Here is a 25,491-nt window from a genome sequence, read left to right on the forward strand (position 1 = left end):
CCTGTAGACACCTCTCCTGCACCAAGTCACAAAAATAGAACTGAACTATGACTCAATGATACTGAAAGGCTGATTTGTCCTTTTTTCAGATTCTTACCTTTATTAACATCCCACCTTCTAGACATACAGTATGACTTAACAAAAGTTTGTCACAGTAGCTAAAGAAAATTCCCTTACAAATTTGATTCTTTATACTGATTTACAGTCTCAAACTGAACAGATTAAACATATAAATAATTCCACTATAGTAAATATTGGTAAATGTTCTTTGAACTTCGGACACAACAAGGCGACCTATTGCCTCCTGCTTCCAAATATGTCCAAGTCTTCATTTAACTGGCTTACTTTTCTATACACGCTGTCTAGTAAGCATCAGCAATTGCTGCAGATATACATGTATATATGTATTTTTTACATGCATTTCCTGCAAAGAAACATAGTTACACTAGTTTTCTAGTCCTTGAAACTACTGAGACACTGCTGTGCAGTCTGGGTACTGTGTGTCCTCAACACGTGGCTTTTACTCAGCCTCTTGGAGTAAAGAGAGGTAAATGTTGGACTGAAGGAAACGAGGATAACAGTCTGTGTCCAGGAGCGAGTAGATGCGTTTCTGTGCGTGGGACAGAGAGGTGTGAGAGGGAGCCTGCAGCAGCTGGATGGTCAAGTCTCTGGTCTTACTGTCCAGGTTCACCTGCAAGAGGACAGACAGCGATTGTGAGATTTTAACATTAGTGATTTACAGTTAGTTTTGTTGTGCACCATTACATGCACAGATCAGTGAATTCCTTAAAGTCTTCGTTTCTTAGTTTACTTATTTGTGTAAACTTTGTAAAACTAAGTTTGCTGAATTAGCTGTTAATACTACCTTTTTGCTTTGTACTGTTGTAGTAGTAGCTGTAGGGACAAATGTCACCTTGACAACATTTTAAAAATCCATCATTCACAGGCAAGTTGTAAACATTCTCATTTCTGCTTCAGTACACACAGCAGGTTATTCTCAGGCTAGTTTTGGAAGTCCTACACCACTGGTTTGTTGTACATTATCAGACAATTACTAGAACTCTTCTGACTGAGATAGCAAGTTATAATTAGGAGATCATGTCTGCAATTTGTTGTCAGTTATTTAGCTGATGCAGGGCAAATGGTTTAGTGTAAATCCAGAACTCCTTCATGAACAACCTTTGGAAAGAGATGGCCCTGCACTGTGCATGTGCCACTTTTATTATTTCACTTCACTGAGGTGAGTCTTCTGTTTTATCTCATTACAACTGGTAAATGTCAGTAAAAGGTAGTTCTCCTGAGAAATACAGTGTCTCCTTGAGAAAAGTGTTAGAGAGTGCCAAAAGTAGAGTTGGTGTTCCACTGTTCTGAAATATATAGTGCCTATAAAAGTATTCACCCCCTTGGATGTTTCATCCTTTTATTGACAGTATAAATCATTAATGGTCAATAAGGTTGACAACAAAAAATACAGACAAAAACCTCATTAATGTCAAAGTGAAAACAGGTTTCTACAAAGTAATGAAATTAAATAAAAATATATAAGGTGAAATCAGTGTTTGCATTAATATTCACCCCCTTTAAAATGACTGATCTAATCCAACAGAGGTCCAGATATTTGGTGATAGTAGTTCCACAATTAGTGAAATGGGGATCACCTGAGTGCAGTGAATTTGTCTCAAGTGATTGCAGCATAAAGAAACTTGTGTCTGAAAGGTCCAGTCACTGGTTCTTCAGTATTCCTGGCTACCATTACACCATGGGGACAGAAGAACACTCCCAGCAACTCAGAGAACAGGTCATTGAAAAGCATAAGTCAGAGGATGGATACAAAAAAATCAAAGGCACTGAACATCCACCGGAGTTCAGTGAAATCCATCATCAAGAAATGGAGGAATATGGAACATGTCTAAATCTGCCTAGAAGAGGACGTCCATACAAACTGAGTGAAGGAGACTAGTAAGAGAGGCCACTAACACACTGATGACTACTCTGAGGGAGTTACAAGCTTCAGAAACTGAGATAGGAGAGACTGTACATACAACAACTGTTGACCAGTTCTTCACCAGTCAAAGCTTTATGGGAGAGTGGAAGGAGAAAGTCACTGTTGAAGAAAACTCACGTTAAATCACTAATTGAGTTCATCAATAGGCAGGTGAAAGACTCCATGGTCCAGTGGAAGACGGTTCTTTGTCCATCAGACAAGATGCTATGTTTGGCACAAACACACCATCCTCACTGTGAAACGTGGTGGTAGCAGCACCATGCTGTGTGGCTTGTTAACATAGAGGGTTAGATGAATGTGGCAACATATAGGACAATCCTGGAGGACAATCTGATTCAGTCTGCAAGAAAACTACGGCTTTAGAGAAGATTTGTTTTCCAGCAAGACAAACATATAGAGAAAGCCATATGGTAAAATGTTTTACTGACAACAAGGTGAATGTTCTGGAGTTGCCTAGTCAAAACCCACACCTCAATCCAATAGAGAATTTGTAGATGGACTTGAAAAGGGCTGTTTACACCTGATCCCAATACAACCGGACAGAGCTTCAGTAGTTTTACAAAGAAGAATGACGTAAAATTCCAGTGTCCAGATGTTTAAGCCTAATTGAGACCTGTCCACACAGACTCCATGCTGTGATTGCAGCCAAAGGTGCATCTACTAAATACTGACCTGAAGGGGGTGAATATTAATGCAAACACTGATTTCACCTCATATATTTTTATTTAATTGACTTTACTTTGTAGAAACCTGTTTTCACTTTGACATTAATGAGGTGATTATTGTCAAAGCCATTGACTATGATTGATTTATGACGGCAATAAAAAGATGAAACATCCATCGGGGTGAATACTTTTATAGGCACTGTATTTAACTTTATACAGACGTTATGTAGTCTTGCTTTAAACCAGCTTTTTGAGACAGAATGACAGATCTTAGTGTGTTAGTTGGTAACTCAGTGTTGAGCTTGGCTAAGATAAGATAACTCTCGCACTTTACTGGAAGAAAAGGTTCTGCTTGCATGCAGCTACCGATGTAATATTAAGATGTTGAACATGAACTACCCATGTAAGCTTCCAAAAACACAAGCAGTATCTAAAACACAAATGGGACATGCATGTAGCACAACTCAATACAAAAGCAGATGTGTACCTCGCGGGGGGCTCCTGGCTGGATGTAGGTGGCGAAGATGTTCTTGGCCCTTCGCTGCAGGCTGAAGTTGTTGGACGAGTGTTTGTACTGCTCGCAGGCCAGATAGAACTGCAGATTCTCTTCGCTGAACTCGGAGCGCAGGAATGCTCCAAACACTGAAACACCAGCTGAGAAGAGGACAAGGAGGAATATAAGCGGGGCTTTCCTCACCATGCAGTCTCATATTACACATATTATAATTGGAGAACACCCACATACTGAACACTGACACACAACCCCTCAGGCCTAATAAGGAGATTACAAACATACAAGTGTTGCCAGTAGTGAAGTTTCACACATTGATTGTAAAACCTTGGCACATACCGGCTCTACTCAAGCTGTTTTAATCTGAGGTACCAAACATGAGTGACTGTTTTGTACAGAGCAGGGCTTCAAACAGCTGATGCCACAAATATTAGTACAACATGTCACAGTTCACACGTCACCTGCAGAGAACAGTGCTTCAAATTAGCATGGCACTGATAAAAAGGAGAGTCAGGGTCAGTCCCCAGGCAGCTCTGTGTACAGCACAGTCAAACTGAAGCCTAACAATCTAACTTCTTATAAGAGATCAGGTACCAGAGGTTCTTCCTTTTTCATTTCATATTCATACTGGACTTCTTTACAGTGACGTTGTGCAACACTGGAAGGAAGCAATAACACATTCTTCATCTTACAAATGAAGTAGTAAAAAACAAGTGTACAGTGTGTGTGTTTGCTGAGCTCTGTCCATTTTTGACCAGTGGGGCCACACTGTTGCACTGGGTCACACGTTCCCTCACTACCATGAACACAAACACCGTAGTTTATGATGACTCTGTTTCCTGTACTTTACAGTACTACTGTCCCAGAGCAACATAACATGCATGGACTAGTCCTCTGTTGAAAGCTGCTTTTTAGAAAAAATGTAAATATGTGAGTTTTTCTTTTCTGTCAGAGGAACCGTTGGTTTGGAGCTGATCCCTGAATACTTTCAATATTTGAGAAACACATTTTTCTACAATTAAAAAAAATGTGTCAGTTTTGTCGTGACAAAGGCAACCAGAACGTATGTTAAATAAATCACCAGCTACACAGCTGTTCATCAGCTGTTCATCAGCTGTTGCTGTTTTTCTTGGCTGACCCATTCTCTGTAGTTTGCTGAGTACACCACTGGTTTGTTTCTTTTTTAGAACATTCCACGTTGATTTATCTTTTTTAACAAGTCTACACAGGTAAAACCCAAGACTAAACCCAAAAGTAGTTATTTAAAGCTAGTTTTTATTCAAAAATAAATCCACCACCTGGCATTCGTCCAAACAGTCATCACACGTGAACAACCTAAATGTCTCCAGTGTACAACAAAAATAAATGAATTAGCCAGCCTGAGATATGTGAGTGGTGGTGATGACAATTAGTGGCACGCGTGGTATGTAAAAACAGTCGGCCTATATTTAAATGTGTTATGTAACCACCAGAGCACGCTCACAGAAATGAAGTAACAGTGTAATCTCAGTCAATCTCAGTAACTAAACTGACTGGAAACATTCTGTGGCATTCAAAATATCCCATAGTGCTGTTTGCATGATCAAAGTGTGTAAGCAGAGTCTGCTTTTGGTGATATGGGTGTATGTATGTATGTGATTTGATGCTGGAGGATACTAGAATACACTAGAATACAGCAACAGAAACAATACTGGCAGGACACAAAGAACTGATTAAGGAATCTACCTGTGCAGACATGCAGGTGCAGGCTTGCGAAACACACCACCAAACAGTAATCCTTACTAATGTCACACTCTTCAAACATCCTCCAGCATCACACACTTTTAGACATTCTGTTAAAGCTGCCATTTCTAGTTAGTCTAGTCTAGTTTAGCATCTGTTCAGCAGGGGAAGTGCTGCTCTTTTCGTTTTATTGCACAGTAACCAGTGACATCTGCTTGGATGTCAACATCAGGTCAGCAACACGCAAGTTCAGATAAACCCAGAGGAACTTGTGACAGATTTGACTTTTAGTTGCACAAACATTTCCCCGAGGCAGAAGTGGTCAGTTAAATGTCAGGCTGTAACGTTCAGATCAGTACCTCCATGAAAAGTGCAGAAGGTAAAGGAAGGGCTATCATGTAACATTTTTAAAAGGTATACCATCATGGGTCCTGCTCCTCCTTCGGGCCTTATACAAACAAGTTGAGTGCATTTCCAACCTCATAGAGGGTTTGAAAACTTTAGTGTATGTTTCAAAGTCTGCATTGTTTACAGTACCTTAGTGCTTTTTTCTCCAGCACATAGCAACCATGTCAACCAATCATGTCACTCACTGGTAGAACACGCCTACAGACAATAAAACAACCAATCATCAAAACACTGTTCTACACCACCATGACACCTACAACTGTTGATGTAAACTGAAATAATGTTATGGTTTACTGTTTTATACCTTTATAGACTGGACACAACCTTATAGACTGGACACACCGTTATAGACTGGACACAACGTTATAGACTGGACACACCGTTATAGACTGGACACACCGTTATAGACTGAACCCAAGGTTATAGACTGGACACAACATTATAAACTGGACACAACGTTATAGACTGAATACACCGTTATAGACTGGACACAACGTTATAGACTGAATACACCGTTATAGACTGGACACACCGTTATAGACTGGACACACCGTTATAGACTGGACCCAAAAGTATAGACTGAACCCAACGTTATAGACTGGACACAACATTATAGACTAGACTGGACACACCGTTATAGACTGGACTGGACACACCGTTATAGACTGGACCCAACATTATAGACTGGACACAACCTTATAGACTGGACACAACCTTATAGACTGGACACAACTTTATAGACTGGACACAACGTTATAGACTAGACTGGACACAACATTATAGACTGGAGACACCGTTATAGACTGGACCCAACGTTATAGACTGGACACACCGTTATAGACTGGACCCAAAAGTATAGACTGGACACAACATTATAGACTAGACCCAATGTTATAGACTGGACACAACATTATAGACTAGACCCAATGTTATAGACTGGACACACCGTTATAGACTGGACACACCGTTATAGACTGGACACACCGTTATAGACTGGACCCAAAAGTATAGACTGAACCCAACGTTATAGACTGGACACAACATTATAGACTAGACTGGACACACCGTTATAGACTGGACTGGACACACCGTTATAGACTGGACCCAACATTATAGACTGGACACAACCTTATAGACTGGACACAACCTTATAGACTGGACACAACCTTATAGACTGAACCCAACGTTATAGACTGGACACAACATTATAGACTAGACTGGACACACCGTTATAGACTGGACTGGACACACCGTTATAGACTGGACCCAACATTATAGACTGGACACAACCTTATAGACTGGACACAACCTTATAGACTGGACACAACCTTATAGACTGGACACAACGTTATAGACTAGACTGCACACACCGTTATAGACTGGAGACACCGTTATAGACTGGACCCAACGTTATAGACTGGACACACCGTTATAGACTGGACCCAAAAGTATAGACTGGACACAACATTATAGACTAGACCCAATGTTATAGACTGGACACAACATTATAGACTAGACCCAATGTTATAGACTGGACACAACCTTATAGACTGGACACACCGTTATAGACTGGACACACCGTTATAGACTGGACACACCGTTATAGACTGGACCCAACGTTATAGACTGGACACAACCTTATAGACTGGACACACCGTTATAGACTGGACACACCGTTATAGACTGGACACACCGTTATAGACTGGACACAACGTTATAGACTGGACACAACCTTATAGACTGGACACACCGTTATAGACTGGACACACCGTTATAGACTGGACACACCGTTATAGACTGGACCCAAAAGTATAGACTGGACACAACGTTATAGACTGGACACAACATTATAGACTAGACTGGACACACCGTTATAGACTGGACTGGACACACCGTTATAGACTGGACCCAACATTATAGACTGGACACAACCTTATAGACTGGACACAACCTTATAGACTGGACACAACGTTATAGACTAGACTGCACACACCGTTATAGACTGGAGACACCGTTATAGACTGGACCCAACGTTATAGACATTTTTTATTCAGAGACTGAATGCAGCAAGATGAAGTACTGCTGAAACAAAACTAAAAAACCTGCTTGAGATAATTTAGAACTTGGTTCCCGGTAATAAGTGTATCTAATTGGATGTCTGCCAACCAAATGAGGACATTTATGCCTGCACAACATTGCATCTATGCAGCCATGGAAAGTTCTATAAATAGTATGTGAGTAAAATGCACTTTTGCATTACACCTGAGACTTGTCAAAGCCCTGTAATAAGCTTTACTTGTAGTTGGACTAAAGAGGTAAAGGTTGTCCTGATCACAGAACTACAACTCCGTTTGTGGAGTGAACAAAATGCACCTGAAAGAGCAACTGAGTACGTATAAAAACTGTTGTGTATGACGCTCTAATAGAAAAACCTCATTTCAATTATATTCACACCGGTTTTAAATAGGACGAAGAGTCCATGTAATGATCTGTCCTTTCATTCAGCCACTCTACTCCTCTCCGTTCCATATTTGCAGTCTCTCTATCTCAGAACAAAGCAGCACTTACTTTGGCTGGCCAGCAGTGCATTCAGGGACTCAGCCCACTTTTCCAGCTCTTCTCGACTGATGCTCCTCTTCTTATTGTGGCCCACCTGACTCCACTGACGCATGAAGAGCAGGCGAGACCTCCTCTCCGTAATACTGTGGAGCAGGACCACATAAGGACCAAGAGAGGCAGCAAAAGACACTGTTATCATCAGATCTGAGAGTGTTCTCAAAACCAGGGCCACGGCAACGAATAGCCAAGTGACTCATGAATAGAAAATGAAATGAAGAAATGATCGATCACATTATTTAGCAACAATTAAGTGAATGGTAAAAGGAGAAGAGAACAGGATTCTCACCTGTCTTTCTGTTCTGCACTGAACAGGTTAGAGTTTGAGGAATGAGGACTCTGAAACAGAAAAAGAAAGGTTCACTAAATCTTCAGTCTTTTCCAAAGCTTTCAGTCATATCACATGGTTATCATGGAGGGATCTCAGGGTTGGGACACACCAAGACAACATGAAAGACCTACGAGGAACTGTTGCGCTGCCTCGTATCACCTTGGTCAGTGCCAACAAGTGCTGAAAAAAACTCGGCAGACAGACCTCCCCAACTGACCATCAGCCATAGGCTCCAAAGTACTCCAAGGACATGCTACCTTATGCCTGATGTATTCAATTCAAGCAGCTTTAACTAATATTTGATATTAATAACACATCAAATTCCTAAGTGTTATTAATATAGTGTCACCTCTAGTGATGAGCCCACTGGAAAATATCACAAAGTCAAGTGCCCAAACTAGACAAAACATTTTCATGGTCTCTATCAGCCTGTTAACAGGAGCCGTTTGCTACCATGACTGCAGATGACAGTATTTGAATGTAGTTCCATTGTTTTAGTTTAGTGAAATGAATAGAAACCAGTGTCTAGTAGTAGATAGTAGACGTTCAGACCATGTTCAAATCTAATCAGGTCTACCACATTGAGCTGTGCTGTAAAGTGAAGCTTAGTTGGTGCCTCACCTGCCCAAACAGACTCTTGAGGTGAAGTTTAGCAGCTGACAGTTTGGGTTTAGACTGGTGCCTGTTTTGGGATTTGAGGGGGAAGGGGTTGGATGGTGACAATGGAGACTGGGGAGGCAGGTAGCATCTCTCCATGTTTTCAGTGCTGCCTTGTGCAGCTGGGGCCAGCTGGCTGTCACTGTACGCCCTGCACCCTTCGGTAATGACGCACACGCCGAGGTGAGTCTTGTCTTGTTTCTCCAGGTCACGTATGTTTTCTACACTGACACTGTGCTCCTTGGTCAGCTCCCTCTGCCCTGGCTCACCAGTACTCGCTCTGGGCTCTTGAATAATAGGATTGAGGCTGGGTGACCTCCCATCCACCTCGTCCACTTGAACTTTGTAGGTGCCTGAATCGCGGTTCCTTTCGCAATCTGGGTTATTCAGCATCACTCTCTTCCATGGGAGGAAATCAAGATCCAGGAGGGATCCCTCGGAGCTGAATCTACGCATAGTGGCTGTGTGAGCGTTGATGGACATAGATAGGAAAAAGGAAATGCTGCAAAAGAAGTTCAAAAGACAAGCAAAGGTCAGAAGGGAGGACAAATATAGTGAAGATGAGACCAGAGGCTGCTGAATTAAGGAAAGCTGGGTCACGGATACAATACATTTCTCCACATTAGTGTTTGCAGCCCTCTCAATGACAGACCTCTCTTCAGTATACAGGGATTAGTTATAGATTCAAGCAGCAGATGTTCAGTCAATAATTTATCCTTTCCAGAATTTTGCTCCACAAAATATGGCTTCAATCAAAACATACACCAAATAAGTAAAATAAAATATTTCAATAACTAGTACGTTAGATTTAAATGTTAAATGTTAAAATATCCTTTAATTTATTTTATTAATTTTCATATAGATATTATCTATATGAAATATAGTGGTAATTTATATAGATATTAGATAGATATATATATCTATATTATATATCTATATAAATTGTACTTACTTACTTCACTTACTATTATTATTATTTGTAGTAGTAGTAGTAGTAGTAGTAGTGTGTTAGTCTTTTCACCCTTCCCACTAATGGCTTCCAGAAATAAGTAAAGTAAAAGTATGATAAATGAAATACTAAATTTGACAGTAACTAGTAAAATTGCCACGTTAACATTTGAAGATTTGATTTAGTGTCTATCCATTTTCACATAAATGGAAGTTTACTTTAGTATTTTGACTTTAAAAGACAAAAAGGAGTATTTTCAACTTCCTATTTGAGTCTGAGACACTTGTAACCTGTCGTCCTTTACAACTAGTCCGTTTCCATCAGTACTGGTTAAATGAGAAAAGAACTGTCTCCTAGTGTCACTAAACTCTTGTTATGTGGAGGTGGACTGTGTTCTGTGGGTCATTTCATGGTTAGTTCGCGTCAGTGTGCGTTTACCTCTTTGTCCAGCAGTTAAGCTTTCTCCATGGTAAGATCGTTGATTTCTCTAGATCACATGAGCATGAGGTGAGGTCTCACAGGCGATCTGAGCTCCCTAAGAAGAAGAAATCCAACGTGCTCCTGCTGCTGTGCTCACAGTTGTTCTTGACTTAGTCTCCGCTCTCAATCACACCTCCTCCACCTCCTCCTCCTCCTCCTCCTCCTCCTTCTTCTTCTTCCCTCTTCCTACAGCGCTCACAGTCGGTTCAGCGTTTCGCCGGATGACGACAGAGATCAGTAAATGTTCCATGAAGTCCTCCCTGTGACACTTGACTGTAAACTTGGCCTCTTCCTCATGACTGCAGCCACACCTTCAGCTGTGTCTCAACTTGTCTCTGACCGACACTTGTTCAGAGATCTGAGGTGTGTCCCGAGAGTAGCACACGCACCATAATCTAGTTGTAGCCTAAAGAGAGATCCAGGAGTTAGAAGAAAAAATGGAATTCAACAGGCTAGAGAATAAAATACATGCCAGCTTCAGTACAATACCAACAATTACTACTACTACTACTGCTGCTGCTGCTACTACTACTACTACTACTACTGCTGCTACTGCTGCTGCTATAATACTAATACTAATACTAATACTACTAATAATAATCATCATCATCACAATATAAATATAATCGGCCCAATAACTTTCATATTTCATAGTTTATCGTTTCCCTTTTTAGACATACCATCATACATAGAGTTGGAGACAGAAACAATAATAATAATAATAATAATAATAATAATAATAATAATCACGCTCCAAGACACAAAAGCGCTCAGGCATGAAACGAGCGCTTGTGCTGACGTCACTGGGGTCCTGTGACGTTACCTTCACTGCCGAGGCTTGTTTCGGAAAAGTAAGCTAGTTAGCTAACGGATTAATGTCAATGCGTTCACAGTCCGAACGACAGCCTCGATTAAAAGGAAAAAACTGTCAGGCTGTGTTACTGTTTTAGCAGACTACTCCAATTTAAAAGAAACGGCTCTGAAAGCGGACAACGTTTTTTCCCAGGGGAGATTAGCGAACTGTCACTGATAGTCTCCCGCTAACTGGGTTTAGCTTCAGTTAGCTAGCTGGCTAACAGGCTAATAACAACAACAAGGCTGTGGAGCTGTCTGAAAGCAGGTGCTGCTTCATTATTTTACATATGTATGAGTTTGAAGGCAGTTGGTTCCTCTTTCCCCCATCCCCATATGAAAGACTAACAAACATTAACGTTGGCTTTCTTATCATTTCAGACATTCTGAAATAAAGCTATGCCTGAATCCAGCGGAAGGATTGAAGTGACTGTAAAGACTCTGGACTCCCAGAGCAGGAGCTATAAAGTCAGAGGGGAGGTAAAGCTCGCTCCCTCGTTAAGACACCGGCCTGTTCACTGTTCATGTCAGGGAGAGTTAGTGTAACGTTACTGTTGTTGTCCTCTAGTTGACAGTGAAGCAATTCAAGGGGCACATCGCATCCTCAGTGGAGATCCCAGTGGACAAGCAGAGGCTCATCTACCAGGGCAGAGTGCTGCAGGATGACAGGACACTGACTGAGTACAGTGAGTACACACACACACACACACAACCAGGAGAGGAGGGTTTTTACTCACGTACTGTACATAGGTACAGTTTGGAGATATTTATATTTTATTCTAGTATATATATTTACTTTATAACTTTAGTTAACAGTTACGTATTTACATACAGAATGTAATAAATACATTAGGACGTATTAATATATAAAATGCTACCCAGCAGTATACAAAGCAATTAAAGAGGTCATAATATTTTAGGCCCCTTTTGGGGCCTGAAACGTTTGTGTACAATTTCATGCTGAAAAGCTGTATAGGTCATAGTGAGCAGCAAGTTTATAAATGTGTGAGAACAGCCTCTCTCAAAAACGACCAATTTTGAGGTGGAGCTTTGCAGATGCATCTGTGACTTTTGTGAACCATGAATGATATTCATAGCTTGCTCAAATGGGATTGTTGGATTTTCTCTATACTTTTTATACAAATATACTCTGTAAGGTCTTAAACGTTACCTTAAGGTGCCTGGAGATGACTTGTGTTGTGATTTGGCGCTATACAAATAAAATTAAATTGAATTGACTATAGACTAGTTACGAGTTACAAAGACAACAACAAGATGACACTACAACACAAACCACCTCAACAGAAGTCAAAAAGAAGGAAGACAAGGAATGCACCTGAAGATGGTGCTAAAGGCCTTGTTGAATGCGGCAAGTGGGTGGCAGAACCTTTTTATACTTAACATGGTTTACATTAACTTCCAGTTAATTCATATTATTGTTTCACTTCTATCAAATACTGTCACCTTCTTAGACCCACACCAATTTACACCACTATTTATATTTTTTGCACTTTATTTCCGGTTCAATCAACGTTCCTACTCTCAACTATGGGTCATGACTGAGAGGCAAAAATTATTTTATCTATATAATCTTTTATGTCTTTATTGAGAACAACCATGAAAAACTCATAGTGCTAGTGGAAAGCTGATTAACCCCCCCCCCCCCCCCCCCCCCCACCCCCACCCCCCCCTTTGGCAGCAGTAACTTCAACCAGGCGCTTCCTGTAGCTGTGGATCAGACTTCCACAGTACGCTCTTTCCAACTATTTGGAAAGAACCCACAACACTACATCTGGCATAAAATGACCCTGCATATCATCATGAAAACATCATTTCAACTGTAAAGTATGGTGGAGGAAACCTAATGACTTGAGCCTGCTTTGCTGCATCAGGGCCTGGCCAACTTGCAGTGATTCAGAGGAAGATGAATTGATGAATGAAAAAGTGAATCAAAAATTCATCAGAATAATCTGAGAATGTCTGTACGTCAGCTGAAACTGTAGATGTTGGGTGATGCAACAGGACAATGACCCAAAACGCCAAAGTCCACAACAGAATAGCTTCAGAAAAACAAAATCCACTTTTGGGAGTGAGATCTCAAACCAAAAGAGATGCTATGGAACAACTTAGAGCCATACACATGAGACGTCCAAACAATATGACAGAGCTAAAGCAGTTCTGCCAGAAAGAATGGAATAAATTCCAGGAAAGGCCTGATCGAGGTTATTGCTGCCAAGGGTTCACATACTTTTCCTAATATCACTATGAAGTTTTTATGGTTCTTCTCAATAAAGACATAAAAGATCAGATTTTTTGTGTTATTATTTTACGCACATTATATTTGTTAATACTCTTTGACTTAGATGAAGATCAGATCAAATCTCATGAAAGATTCATGCAGAAACCCATGAAATTCCAAAAGGTTCACATACTTTTTCTTGCCACTGTATTTTCTGTAAAACAGACAAATCTCCTTTAGATTTAGTTTCACTGATATCATTAGCTTTTGTTCTACCACGTCACATAATTTCAATGTTTGCACTACAAGTACAGTCACATGCTGCTGGCATGTTTTTCTTTTTTCTTACTCCATATTTCATAATTTCATTTTCTAATTCTACACTTCACACCAATTTTATTCACAGTTTAAATAAAAATACACTTATCTATCATCTGAAATGGACAACACCAGCTTCACATGGGAGAAGCAGTAACCATTACATGTCTTTGTAATATGTAATGAAATCCATGCCCTTGTTTCACTATCAGATGTAGATGGGAAGGTAATCCACCTTGTGGAGCGCGCCCCACCTCAGGCCACTGTGTCTGGCTCTGTGGGGGCAGGTGTTTCCACTGGGGGGGCAGAGAATGGAAACAGCAGCAGCCATGCCTCCTCCCAGGATGCACCACATGACCGCAATGGCAACAGCTATGTGATGCTGGGGACCTTCAACCTGCCTGTCAACATCATGGACCCCCAGCAGATACAGGTGGGAATGACCCTGATGCACGCAAAACGGAATGTTGCTACACTTTTCAGTTTTGTGCTGTGACCGCTGGAATGTTTTTTTGCTTTTTGCAGATGTCAGTTCAGCAGATGATGGCTGGTGTTGGTGAAGCTGGACGAACTGCCAGAGTCAGCACCAGCTCTGGGGTAAAGGCTCGTAATTCACCAGTTAGCATTGTTTCATCAGTCTTTTAAGCCTTTCTGTTTCCTGCAAAGCTTACAGATGTTTTTATGTGTAGAGCAATGGCTCAGTGGACGTGCAGATCAACTTGGACCAATCAGTACAGAGTGAGCCCAGGATGAGGCTGCAGCTGGCTGAGAACCTTCTCAGAGACACTCGGTCTCTGATCCACAGGCTGGAGGTACGCATACTGTTAGGTTGAACCTGCTAGTATTGACACTACACAAAAGCAGATTGATATTTTTAAGTTGGGCTTTTCAGTTCTCTTTCTTACTTATTTCAAAATACTCAAATTTGCAAGATGAGTTTCATATTTCTCTCATTTTTAAAATTCAGTTTGACGTTATAAGAATAACACAAAGTAACATTTTTTTATTTTGCAAGCAGCCACTCTTAATAAGTACAGTATAAATGTGCATTTGCAGTCATTTAATATTAAACTTAATGAAATGACCAAATGAGAGAAAATAAATGAAATACGATATTCAAGTGTATAAATGGGAGGGCCAGACTTTAGCCATGGGTGGCTGTAGCCACCCCTCTTGATCCACCACTGCAGATGATAAATAAACTGTGACTGAGGAATTCCTTGGCATCAACTGTTTGTTCTTGGCGTTACCTCCTGGATTATAAGACAGAAATTGTTAAGTATGACATTGTTAGTTCGTACCTCGCAATTCTGCGAGTCTGATCAAGTCCAGCTTGGTGTACATCCACCTACTTTAAACTGTGTTTACAATGTGTACAATCTTTTGTATGGTAAACCTGCAGGACAGAGGGCAGTGCTGAGTGTGTTCGTGTGTTGTAGGGCGTGTCTAGTGACACCAGCTCCCACCCTGAACTAGAGGTACCACAATCCTCTTCTTCCCCACCACTACCTTCCTTCCCTGTTGGAGAGGCTGCAGCATCACAGCCCATGGACACAAGCTCTGCTCCTGCTCCGTCATCCTCCACCTCCACCCAGACCGAGGGACCCACTAACACTGGGCCCAAGTAAGTCAGAGCTGTCACCTAAACGCTACTTCTAACAGCTGCTGTTAACATGCGGTCTGTAGCTGGTCACATTTTCAGGAAAATGACTTTCTATCTATGCAACTTTGCATGGACACCTGGCACTAAAAGTGTACTCTCTGTGTTACCAACAGATTACTTATTCAGCAAGCTGAACGTCATGATTCAGACCATCTAATATTCAATGTGGCCAGTTTCTTCAATATATTTCTTTGATACACTGAAACATGCACAAGACACTTTTCCACACTGGCCGGTTTATTCTATATATGTAGAATAAGGCTCATTAGTCATAATTATTTTGTCTAAATCCAAATATTCCTGCACTCATAAACAAAATAATAAGCAAAAAAATGTCGTTATTATTTTGCTGTAAAAATCAGTTTATAACACTGAGAGCACCTGGTTGTCGGGTCATATTTTCTAGATCCCTCCGGACATAATTTTTTAGTAGGGCCTCCGTAGAGCTGACTGCTCGTGTGCTCTTTGTCCCCAGTCACCCAAGTCCAGCAGAGTTTGTGGAGGTCCTCTCTGAGGTCAGGAGGGTGGAGGAGAGGTTACGTCCCTTCATAGAGAGGACCCACTCAATCCTCGGAGCGGCCACCTCAGCAGACTACAACAACAATGTAAGGAGGAAGTAAAACGGCAATGAGCAACATGTCCAGAAATGTAATTTGTTGAAGTTACAATACAACTTAAACTAACTCTAGCTCAAGATTTGAAGTCAGTCCTCTGCTTCGCCCAGCCCTCTGTCTCCATGCTCTGCTATACTCTGCAACATTGTGCTATGTTCTGCCCAGTGAGTCAGTCTCCACACCCTATAGAGCATTTCATCTGCTAAAGATGAGACTGAATAGAGTAACCCCACAAAACAAAATTACAGTAAAAGAGGCTTCAGTGAAAACCTGTAAAAGCATCACAGAAGAACAATGCAAAAGTTTGATGATGTCAGTGGGTCACAGACCAAACATTGCAATACTTTTACTCCCATGAAAAATGGGTGGATTAAAACAAAAGGTGCTATCTTTCAAGTTGGGTATCCGATCCAGATGTAAACACCTGGAAATAAAAGCTGAAATGTTGATATTTTGTTTCATATATATCTTTTGACGTCAAACCCAAATATATTTACTCTACAGCAAAAATAAAGGGACTGGCCTCACTGTTCCCAAACATTTGGTGGGGGAGTGTATAAAAGCACCTTGGTAGCCGAATCGTTTCAGCTCATGCCACATAACCACAGCAGCTCTGGTTCACGTCCAACTGAGGACCTTTACTGCATATCATACCCCATCTGTCCTCCTATGTGTCCTATCTATCTCTTTGGTAACACTATGGAATAAAGGCAAAAATATCCAACAAGTAAAACACACACACGTCACATATTTCTGCAGCTCCTGCCATGAAATTGTTGTAGAGATCCATGATCTTCAGAGAATGATACTTAATTGTTTTGGTTATCATTACAACATTTTCACTTAAAATACTACAGTTAGTAGTTTAATTTCATTTTCATGAATTCTACTGCCAACAAAATTCTTTTGATTTGAATTTAAGATTCATGTTAAACATTCAAAAGGTGCCAGCAGAGCACCTGCAGTAGGGTGCTGGTCTAAAGACATGCTTGTTAAGTTAACTGGTGACTCTAAATGACATGCGAATGTAAACGGTTGTCTTTCCCTGTGTGACAGCTCTCTGATAGACCAGGATGTTCCCCACCTTTCACACAGAGTCTGTCCTCTTTTGCAGACTCAGGAAAGAGAGGAAGATCAACGCATTCTCAACCTGGTCGGAGATGCACTGCGTCTCCTTGGAAACACCTTAGTTGTCCTTAGTGACCTACGCTGTAACCTGGCAACCTCTCCCCCACGTCACCTGTATGTGGTTCGCCCCATGGTCCACTACGCCCATCCTGTCCTGCCACACATGCCTATTCCAGTATGTTCTCAGTATGCTAATCTCTGTGTGTAAATTACAGTACTGTACTACTGTGTTGAGAGATACGATGAAAACAGAATGAACAGTAGATCACAGGTTCTACTGAATCTTGAAGTAAACATGACTTCCTCCTGCAGATAAACTTAGGGACAACAGTGACCATGACATCCAATGGGAGACAGTCAGCTGAAGGACAACGCCTGCCGTCTCAGGGCTCCGGCCAATCAGATCATCAGGCTGCCAGCCAGGCTCCATCTCCTCCATCAAACGGGGCTCCTCACCAACAAGATCAGGGTGGACCCCGAGTGATCCGGATCACTCACCAGACAATGGAACCTGTAGTCATGATGCAGATGAACATTGATGGTATGTTATCATGGGACCTGACCACAAGTTTCTAGCTCATGATTTATGTCTTGATTTCCATCCTGTGAGTGGGAGGTACTTCACTGTGTTCATTGAAAAAACAGACACATGGCGTAACAGCTACATACTGTATTTCATTGCATTGAACAGGTGAGTCAGCAGCTGGGTCTCAGATTCCAGGACAGCCAAATGCTGCAGGTCCTGGACAGCCTGGTGAGTGCTCCTCACTGTTTGCACAGTTTGTTGCCATGTTAATTACCGTGTTTTCCTTAAAGAATGCACTCATTGATTTTTTGCACACTTTAAGTCAGAAAGGAAGTCTGTTTTCTGGACACATCTCTCTTTGTATCCAGGAATGACACCTGTCCACTTTCCAGGGCTGCCACCTGAGTTCATGCAGGCCATTGTGCATCAGATCTCCCACCAAGCTGCTGCCATGGCGGCTGCAGCTTCAGTAGGCCACCCAGCACAGATGGTTTCAGTCCCTGACTCAACATCCAGTGCTGAGGCAACTGCTTCCCCACAGGCCCCCCACCCTGCTCAGGCTAGGGTGGTCATCACCAGGCCATCCTTCTCCCCTCGACTTCCACAGCCTGTGGGAACAAGGGGGACCACCATCAATCTTAGGGCTACAGTACCCACAGCTGGCCAGCAGCCAGGACAGGTATCTCCAGCACAGCGTTGTCAGATGTCCTCACTGTGCTAATGACATAACAAGGAAAAGCGGCATGTTTTAACTGACTTAAATATTTACCAATGAATCTACTAATTCATAATTGTTGCAATTGCAGTTAATCCTACAGTGCACCAAATCATACAGGTTAGTGAACTGTTGTGCGTATAGCTACTTGTTTGTCTCTGCCTCCTTTACCCCTCTATGCACAGGGAGTACCTCTGGCTCCTTCCTCTCTCACCCAGATGATCAGTGGTCTGGTTGGACAGCTCCTGATGCCGGGGCAGCCAGGTCAGTGTAAAAAGACCTTTTACATTTAGAGCTGCTAACACCAAATATTCTTTGTTCTTACTATGATGCAGTAACGTCAGGTAGGTGGTTATGTCAATGTTGTGTCATTCTTCTGATAAGGAAAACATTGTCTCTCAAATTTAATTAGTTGTAAGTTACCTGTTGTAAATACCTAAATGTTACCTATATATATATATATATATATATATATATATATATATATATATATATATATATATATATATATATATATTTATATATATATATATATATATATATATATATATATATTTATATATATATATATATATATATATATTTATATTTTATTTTTCAGTGTCAATATAATGTCAGTGGAATTGTCTAATTGTCATTAGCTTTCTATCAGCCTTAGTTTGAAAGGTCCAGAATTGATCAAGCTGTACTTTGTCCTGTTTTTCTAACTCCTCTAGGTGATCCTGTGTCCTCATCCTCTTCCAACAACTCTCAGACCTCCTCCTCTACCTCGACTTTGTCTGATTCCTCTACCACATCTCCTCCGCCTCCCTCTGCCAACACCTCTGGACAGACGTCCACCCACACCACCAGTACTACCTCTATGGGCCACCCAGCAGAAAGTGGTTCAGAGGGAAATCTGGCCCAGTTACTGGGCTCCTTGCTGGGGGGAGTAGTAGGGCCTGAAAGTGTGGGCTCTGGGCCAGCTCCCTCCATCACTGTGACCCTGCCGGGGTGCCTGCCTTCTTCCAGAGCATGTCAGATTTCACACCGGTTAGTCTACATAGTGCAACAGAAAACCAGAATACAGGGGCAGGTAGTAACGTGATTAGACAGGTTGCTCATGTGATTTAATTAGTACTCAGTACTCCAGTGTCAAAAAAGCTTTGCAGTCCAACCAGTAGTTAAAGGTCAACATTTTGTGTGTAGCCTATATCAACAGATGAATGTGTTAAGAAGGATTTGTTGTTTACACAAAGAATGATGGAATATCAAACCAATATTTTGTATTTGTCTGTTACACAGAGCTTGTAAACTGTACTACTGACTTTTACACATTTAAATCATCCTCAGCTCAGAATATCCTCCTGACTTTTGCATTTTGTTGCATTTCACTCACCTCTCTCCTCACTACTTGGCTGACTTTTTTCACTTTTTTGCTGTTTCTGCCCAGCCACCAGTCAGTGGCCTGGGCTCCCCAGTACCTCCTCAGACCACAGGTCCTGCCCCAAGCCATGCCCGCACTGGTGCAGGTGGAGACACTCTGAGCCCAGAGCTGTTCACCGGTATCGTGCAGGGAGTGCTTTCCACCATGATGAGCTCTCTGGGTGCACAACAAGGCAATGGTGAGAGCATAGCACAGTTCATCCAGAGACTGTCCCAGACGAGCAACCTTTTCACCCCTGGCTCTGGAGATGCTGTGGGTGAGTTTTCGGTCAACACTAGTTTTACTTTTGACTTCTAATTTGAACATTGTACCTGTACCTGTAGAACTTTCCTATTCGCTTTTCACACACCTTGTTACTGTTAAACCATCTCTGATCCTGACAGGATTCTTTGGTGACCTGCTTTCCCTGGTGTGTCAGAGCTTCTCCATGGTGGACATGGTGTTGTTGCTCCATGGGAATGCCCAGCCTCTCAGTCGCATCCAACCACAGCTCACTGACTTCTTCACTGAACACTACCTCCAGGGCAGAGAGCCCACCGACGATAACATAGCTGTAAGTACTGCTGAGAGAGTTCCTTCCACTTGTTCACATATCGTGAGACTTGATGTGTTACTCGATTCCTGTCGGCCTGCTGAACTCAGTAGAAGTTAGGTCATGCAGCAGGACAATGACCCTAAACATGGAAGAAAATCTGTTGTTCTACAGCATTGAATCATGGTTGATTTCATTCTGCAGACTGCAGCTGAGGACCTCATCAACGGACTGGAGGAGTACATAGCAGAGAGCTTTGTAAGAACAACCTTTCAGACGCACAAATTCAAATTCCTGCAGACTGCTACAGTCCCTCTAGTGTACTGTGCTGTTTGCTGAGTAAGTAGTGATGGAGACTAATGTGTTTGTGTGTGTTGTGTCTAGGCTACAGTGGTGGTGCGAGAGGGAGTGGACATCGTTCAGACCAACCTATCTTTCCTTAGACAACAGTTCACACGCATGGCTTCACATATCCTGCGCTGCAATGGTAAATCAGTGAGACATCGTCAGGTTGTAATGGTTTTTACTCCTACACTCACACTACGCAACACACGTAATTTCACAGTAGAGGGCAGATAGAAGTGATTCCTTTAATTAAAATGAATGGGACAAAATGCTTCTACTCTTCACACTCAGTATACTGTAAGTGTCACTGGGACACTTGTATGGTCAGTTAGGACTAATGACCTATTTTGATGCACAGTGAATGTGAACAACAAACCAACATTTTGGAAGTTGATGTTTTTCTCTATTCAGCGTCTTCTCTTGTTGTTAGTTGTGTTAAGAGGAGCAGTGTCTGTGTATGTAAATGTGTAGCTACAGTGCTGCTGGGAACACTAAGGCCACACTCCCGTGAAGATGAGACGCAAGTGATTTTCTGTTTTTGTCTTTTTCAGATCCCACATTTGGCCCCCGCCTGTTGCTGCTGTGCACTCAGGCTCTTTTTGAGTGTCTGGCCCTAAACCTGTATTGTCTTGGTGGAGAACAGACAGCTCTGACGGCAGTCATTAACCATCGCATTGTGAGTATTGATCATTTAGAAACACAGCATTCTGCTTTACTGCTGTGACACATGTCAGCAGCTGTATACTACTGCACGTTTTTGTGCCTCTGTGTGTTTGTGTAGAGAAGGATGTCTGCAGAAGTCAATCCCAGTCTGGTCAACTGGCTGACCAGTATGATGTCCATGAGACTGCATGTCATTCTGGAACACAACCCAGTGACTGAGGACCAAATCATGCACTACGTCATCTACACACAGGTCGGAAACACACTGATCAGTGAGCACATCAGGGACACATGAGCTGATTTCAACATGTTTATTTATCCAGCAAATGTCCTGAGTAGGTTTTGATCTATATGAGCAACATGAATAGGGGCAGATCAGTATTGTCAAAATGAATACACTAGTAGCAATATGCTGTGTTCAGGTAGACACATAAATCAAGTTTTATTATTTAATATCTAGGTCCTGATGTCATTTCAGGGGGAGTTGAACCAGACAACAGCGGCTGAAGTGGAACAGGCATCAGAAAATCCCAGTGTTGAGGTGAGTTTACAAAGCTCAGTCTGAATCATCAGTCTGGTTTTATTCTGTAGTCTGGGTTATAAACAAACCTGAAGTGCACGGCTGGACCAGCAGTGTGTTAACCTGTTTCTCAGTACTTGAAGACTGCCCTGCTCTGTGACTGTGACTCCTACTGAAGGTTTACATTTACGAATGACTCACAAAAGATCAAACAAGGAAATGGAGCAGTTGCTGTGTCCCAATACAAAAGAACAGAAACAAACACACCAAAGAAGCAGCTTTTGTATCAGGAGACTCAAATTCTGAGTGCGCTAAAGCACAGTTGACTCATTCACAGTATGGTGCTTAGCACACCAGTGGTTTCTTTCTTTTTGTTTTTTATCTCTTCTTAGATTCAAACCAATCATTTAGAGCTCTTTATTATTGGAACATACAATCTCACACCTGGGTAACAAGAAACAGCTCCAACGTCACATGTTCAGTAACAGTCTCCCTCAACATTTGGCTGTAATTCTCTAAAATCTCCTCTATAATGTAAACAGCAGCAAATCAAATCTTAAAATCCACAATATGAAACTATTGAGGATTGTTGCAGCTAACAGTGAATTCAGTGTGCCTGACTATCTGTTTCAGCGTTACTGCCCCACCAGGGTGACCTCAACCAACAGTGCATCCTTTAAATGTATGATGTCTCTCACCCTTCTATTAGATGGAGGAGAGTTTATCTCCGGTTGCAGCCACCACAGCAGAGGAGGCCATGGCTTCATCAGATGACAGTGGAGAGAGGGGAGCCCCTCCTGGGGACAACACAACTTCTTCTGGAGACACTCAATGTCCTGTTGGAGCTCCAGCAGGACGGGAGGAGGCGACTCCTGAGGCCGAGCCATGGGCAGCAGCTGTTCCACCTGTAAGGAATTAGGCTTTCCCAGGATAGAAGTATAGAAGTATGGGGTTCAGATGTTTTGCCAAACATGTCAGTGACTCAGACAGAAATGAACCTGCTGACCCGACTCTTCCTGTTAATATAAGTAATCAATGTAGTGGAACAGTAAATGTCAACATGTTCGTTCATCATCACTTCTGTGTAATAATGTGTTGGTCAGGAATGGGTTCCCATCATCAGGCATGACATGCTGTCTCAGAGGAAAATCAAAGCCCAGCCGCCACTGTCTGATGCCTACCTGCACGGGATGCCTGCAAAGAGGAGGAAGGTGGGTTCGGAGAAGGTTTAGTCTCACACCTGAAGTTCATCAGAAATCCCGTCCAGAGGAATGACGTTTGTCTAATTCAACTCTGAACCACTACTACAAATGTGCTCTCGTTCCTTCTCTATCATTATCAAGTCTCACCTTCTGGTTTCTTACTTGTTCAGTGGAGCCACGGTGCGTAAGACACAACTCAGGTGGACAGTGGGAAACATATGGAGTTCACTGATTATGTTAATGACTTGTTTATAGAAGTCAACTTAATTGAAAGTCACAGGCATAATCATTTTTGTTAGTGGTCACAGGTCATCTGACTTTTGTCCTGCATTTCTGTGTATTTCCTGAAATGTCAAACTGCTCTTCACGACTTGCTGTTGTCAGACAAAGGCCATGTTTCCTTTCTGTAGACGAGCCAGTGTGAGGGACCACACCTTTCCCTGTCGGACGCAGTGAGTCGGGCCGCTCGCACTGCTGGAGTCCTGCCTGTCACTGCACCAAACAGCCTGCAGGGGGAGCTGGAGAGGCCAGAGCTGCAGGAAGCATACACCAAACAGGTAACAGTCTGTGTCAAACTAGCACAGGATAGCTTGCTGTTTGTCAGAAATGTAGCTGAAGCCCCATACTGACGACTGAAAATCAGTTGTCAGTGTTTAAGTGGAGGGAGGCACATCTACATGATCAACAATGTCTTCTCTATGTATGTGTGTGTGTCCTTCTGCCAGGTAAAGAGTGACATCAAACAGCGAGTCAGAGATGATCCAGACTACAACGCCCAGAGATTCCCCAAGACACACCGAGCTTTCTCCATAGAGGAGTCCTAATCCTCCACAGCTCTGTGCCACAGAGAATCGGGGCCAAACCACCACAGGCTCGGTGCACAGTACGCTGCAGCACGGCACATGTTGTGTGGTAACATCTAAAAAACACTCAATGATTCCTGTTTCCTCTCCTGCTTCAGTTAGACTGTAGAGTGTGGACGAGTCAAACACTCGTTTGAGGAGACGAGAGAAGAACTGACCACAAGAGGACTGGGACCACAAAACATTGATCTGGACTCATCTTAACTAATCATCCTCAGTAGAGCTGAACCAGTCTGAGCATCCAAGTGTGAGATCCCATCAAGTATCAGGGAACTGACAGCTGAGTCATCCCAAACATCCTGACGAGAAAAGTTGTATGGCTACGAGCAGCAAATTGAAATGTTGTGAATATTAAAGAGATTGTGAGAATAAATGTTAGGAAGTAAAGAAACTACTATGTGAGTAGAGTTGCAATGAAAAGAATGTCAATGAAGTAGAAAGAGAAAAAGAGCTGCTGAAATGAGAGTTAAGTTGTACAGCTGCTGCAGAGCGTTGAACCTTAATACAGTTAAACTTTCACTAGAAGAAAGAATAAAGTCACAATATTATGAGGAAAATATTTATTCTGTTTATTTTAGGTCACTGACAAAAGAAAAGAAGAAAACATGAAATCATGTCACTGTATTTTCATCTAGTTCACCTTTTCTTATCAAACTAGAAATATATTCTCATTTCAACTGTTTGACTCTAAAGGTCAGAGTTTTGTTTCTCATTCTCTGTCACACTAGTGCAGCAGATCTATGTTGTATGTAGTTGTTATGTATCTGCATAAGGCAAATCTGTAAATAGGTGAAAATTGTAAATAGTTAATCATCTGTGATGTCATAGAGCTCTGTTAGTGTCAGTCGGGTAACTCGACATCAGATTGAATTTTTTTAGCATCCTGACTTTAGATTTTTCAGGTCTCAGTTGGAAAAGAGGTTACTAACCTCAGTGGGGTCTGCCTAGTTCAATAAAGATTTAAAAAAAGAAGTCAGTCAAGCGTTGATTAATTCATGTTTGCATCTTATGGCATTATCTTAACGATGTTTAAACAGGATCTTTCAGTGATGCGTGAGCTGCACAATAAGCTGCCGTGTGATCAGGCTGTGGTCACAGCACTGCTGCAGTCAGTAGAGGTTTGTCAAACTGTGAATGGTTACTCTCACTGAAATAAATTCACTTCACAAATCACAGCTGATTTCCATAGGTTTTACTAATTACACTTAATCCAGTGGTGGGAGCCCACAAGGGCTCACAAACATTTGAGAGTTATTACCATTACATTCTGGTCGGTGACTAAGTAAGAACAATGACTTGTCTAGTTTGGTCTCTCCAGAGTTCAGTCAGACCTTAAAGTGCCTTATGTAGCGTCACTAAATGCTTCATTCTCTGGGACTATGAACATCCACAGCAAATGGAGTCTCTGATCTGTAGCGTATGTCCTCTCTACAAATGACAACAGGGACAATGTTAATCAGAGGTTTATTATCACACACAGGAGTTATCACAGCAGGAAATGTGGAAATGATGCAGTGCAGAACCTGACAGGTTTCTACTGG

General features: G+C 41.9%; 2 protein-coding genes across 2 annotated transcripts; one reads left to right on the top strand and one right to left on the bottom strand.

The window, feature by feature from the left end:
• Positions 1–93: 93 nt before the first annotated feature.
• Positions 94–10,506, bottom strand: si:ch211-152p11.4 (regulator of G-protein signaling 8). The gene is made up of 6 exons (XM_026347414.1): positions 10,303–10,506; positions 8,880–9,417; positions 8,217–8,266; positions 7,880–8,013; positions 3,158–3,324; positions 94–691 (listed from the first exon to the last, which is right to left on the bottom strand). Exons 2-6 carry the CDS (start codon positions 9,396–9,398, stop codon positions 521–523), a joined length of 1,041 nt encoding a protein of 346 aa, XP_026203199.1. The 5' UTR covers positions 9,399–9,417; positions 10,303–10,506; the 3' UTR covers positions 94–520.
• A 656-nt stretch (positions 10,507–11,162) lies between these two features.
• On the top strand, positions 11,163–24,922 carry bag6l (BCL2 associated athanogene 6, like). The gene is given in 26 exon segments (XM_026346863.1): positions 11,163–11,464; positions 11,578–11,676; positions 11,765–11,882; positions 13,966–14,186; positions 14,279–14,350; positions 14,443–14,565; positions 15,193–15,377; positions 15,892–16,021; positions 17,145–17,333; positions 17,471–17,699; positions 17,850–17,912; positions 18,053–18,363; positions 18,585–18,663; positions 19,116–19,391; positions 19,394–19,431; positions 19,832–20,081; positions 20,209–20,378; positions 20,562–20,615; positions 20,742–20,844; positions 21,254–21,378; positions 21,484–21,618; positions 21,844–21,906; positions 22,595–22,792; positions 22,989–23,096; positions 23,498–23,644; positions 23,813–24,922. Coding segments are annotated over 25 exon segments (3,567 nt in total). The 5' UTR covers positions 11,163–11,464; positions 11,578–11,595; the 3' UTR covers positions 23,912–24,922.
• Positions 24,923–25,491: the final 569 nt, after the last annotated feature.

Source organism: Anabas testudineus, chromosome 11 (genome assembly GCF_900324465.2).
Source record: "Anabas testudineus chromosome 11, fAnaTes1.2, whole genome shotgun sequence".
NCBI lineage: Eukaryota > Metazoa > Chordata > Actinopteri > Anabantiformes > Anabantidae > Anabas > Anabas testudineus.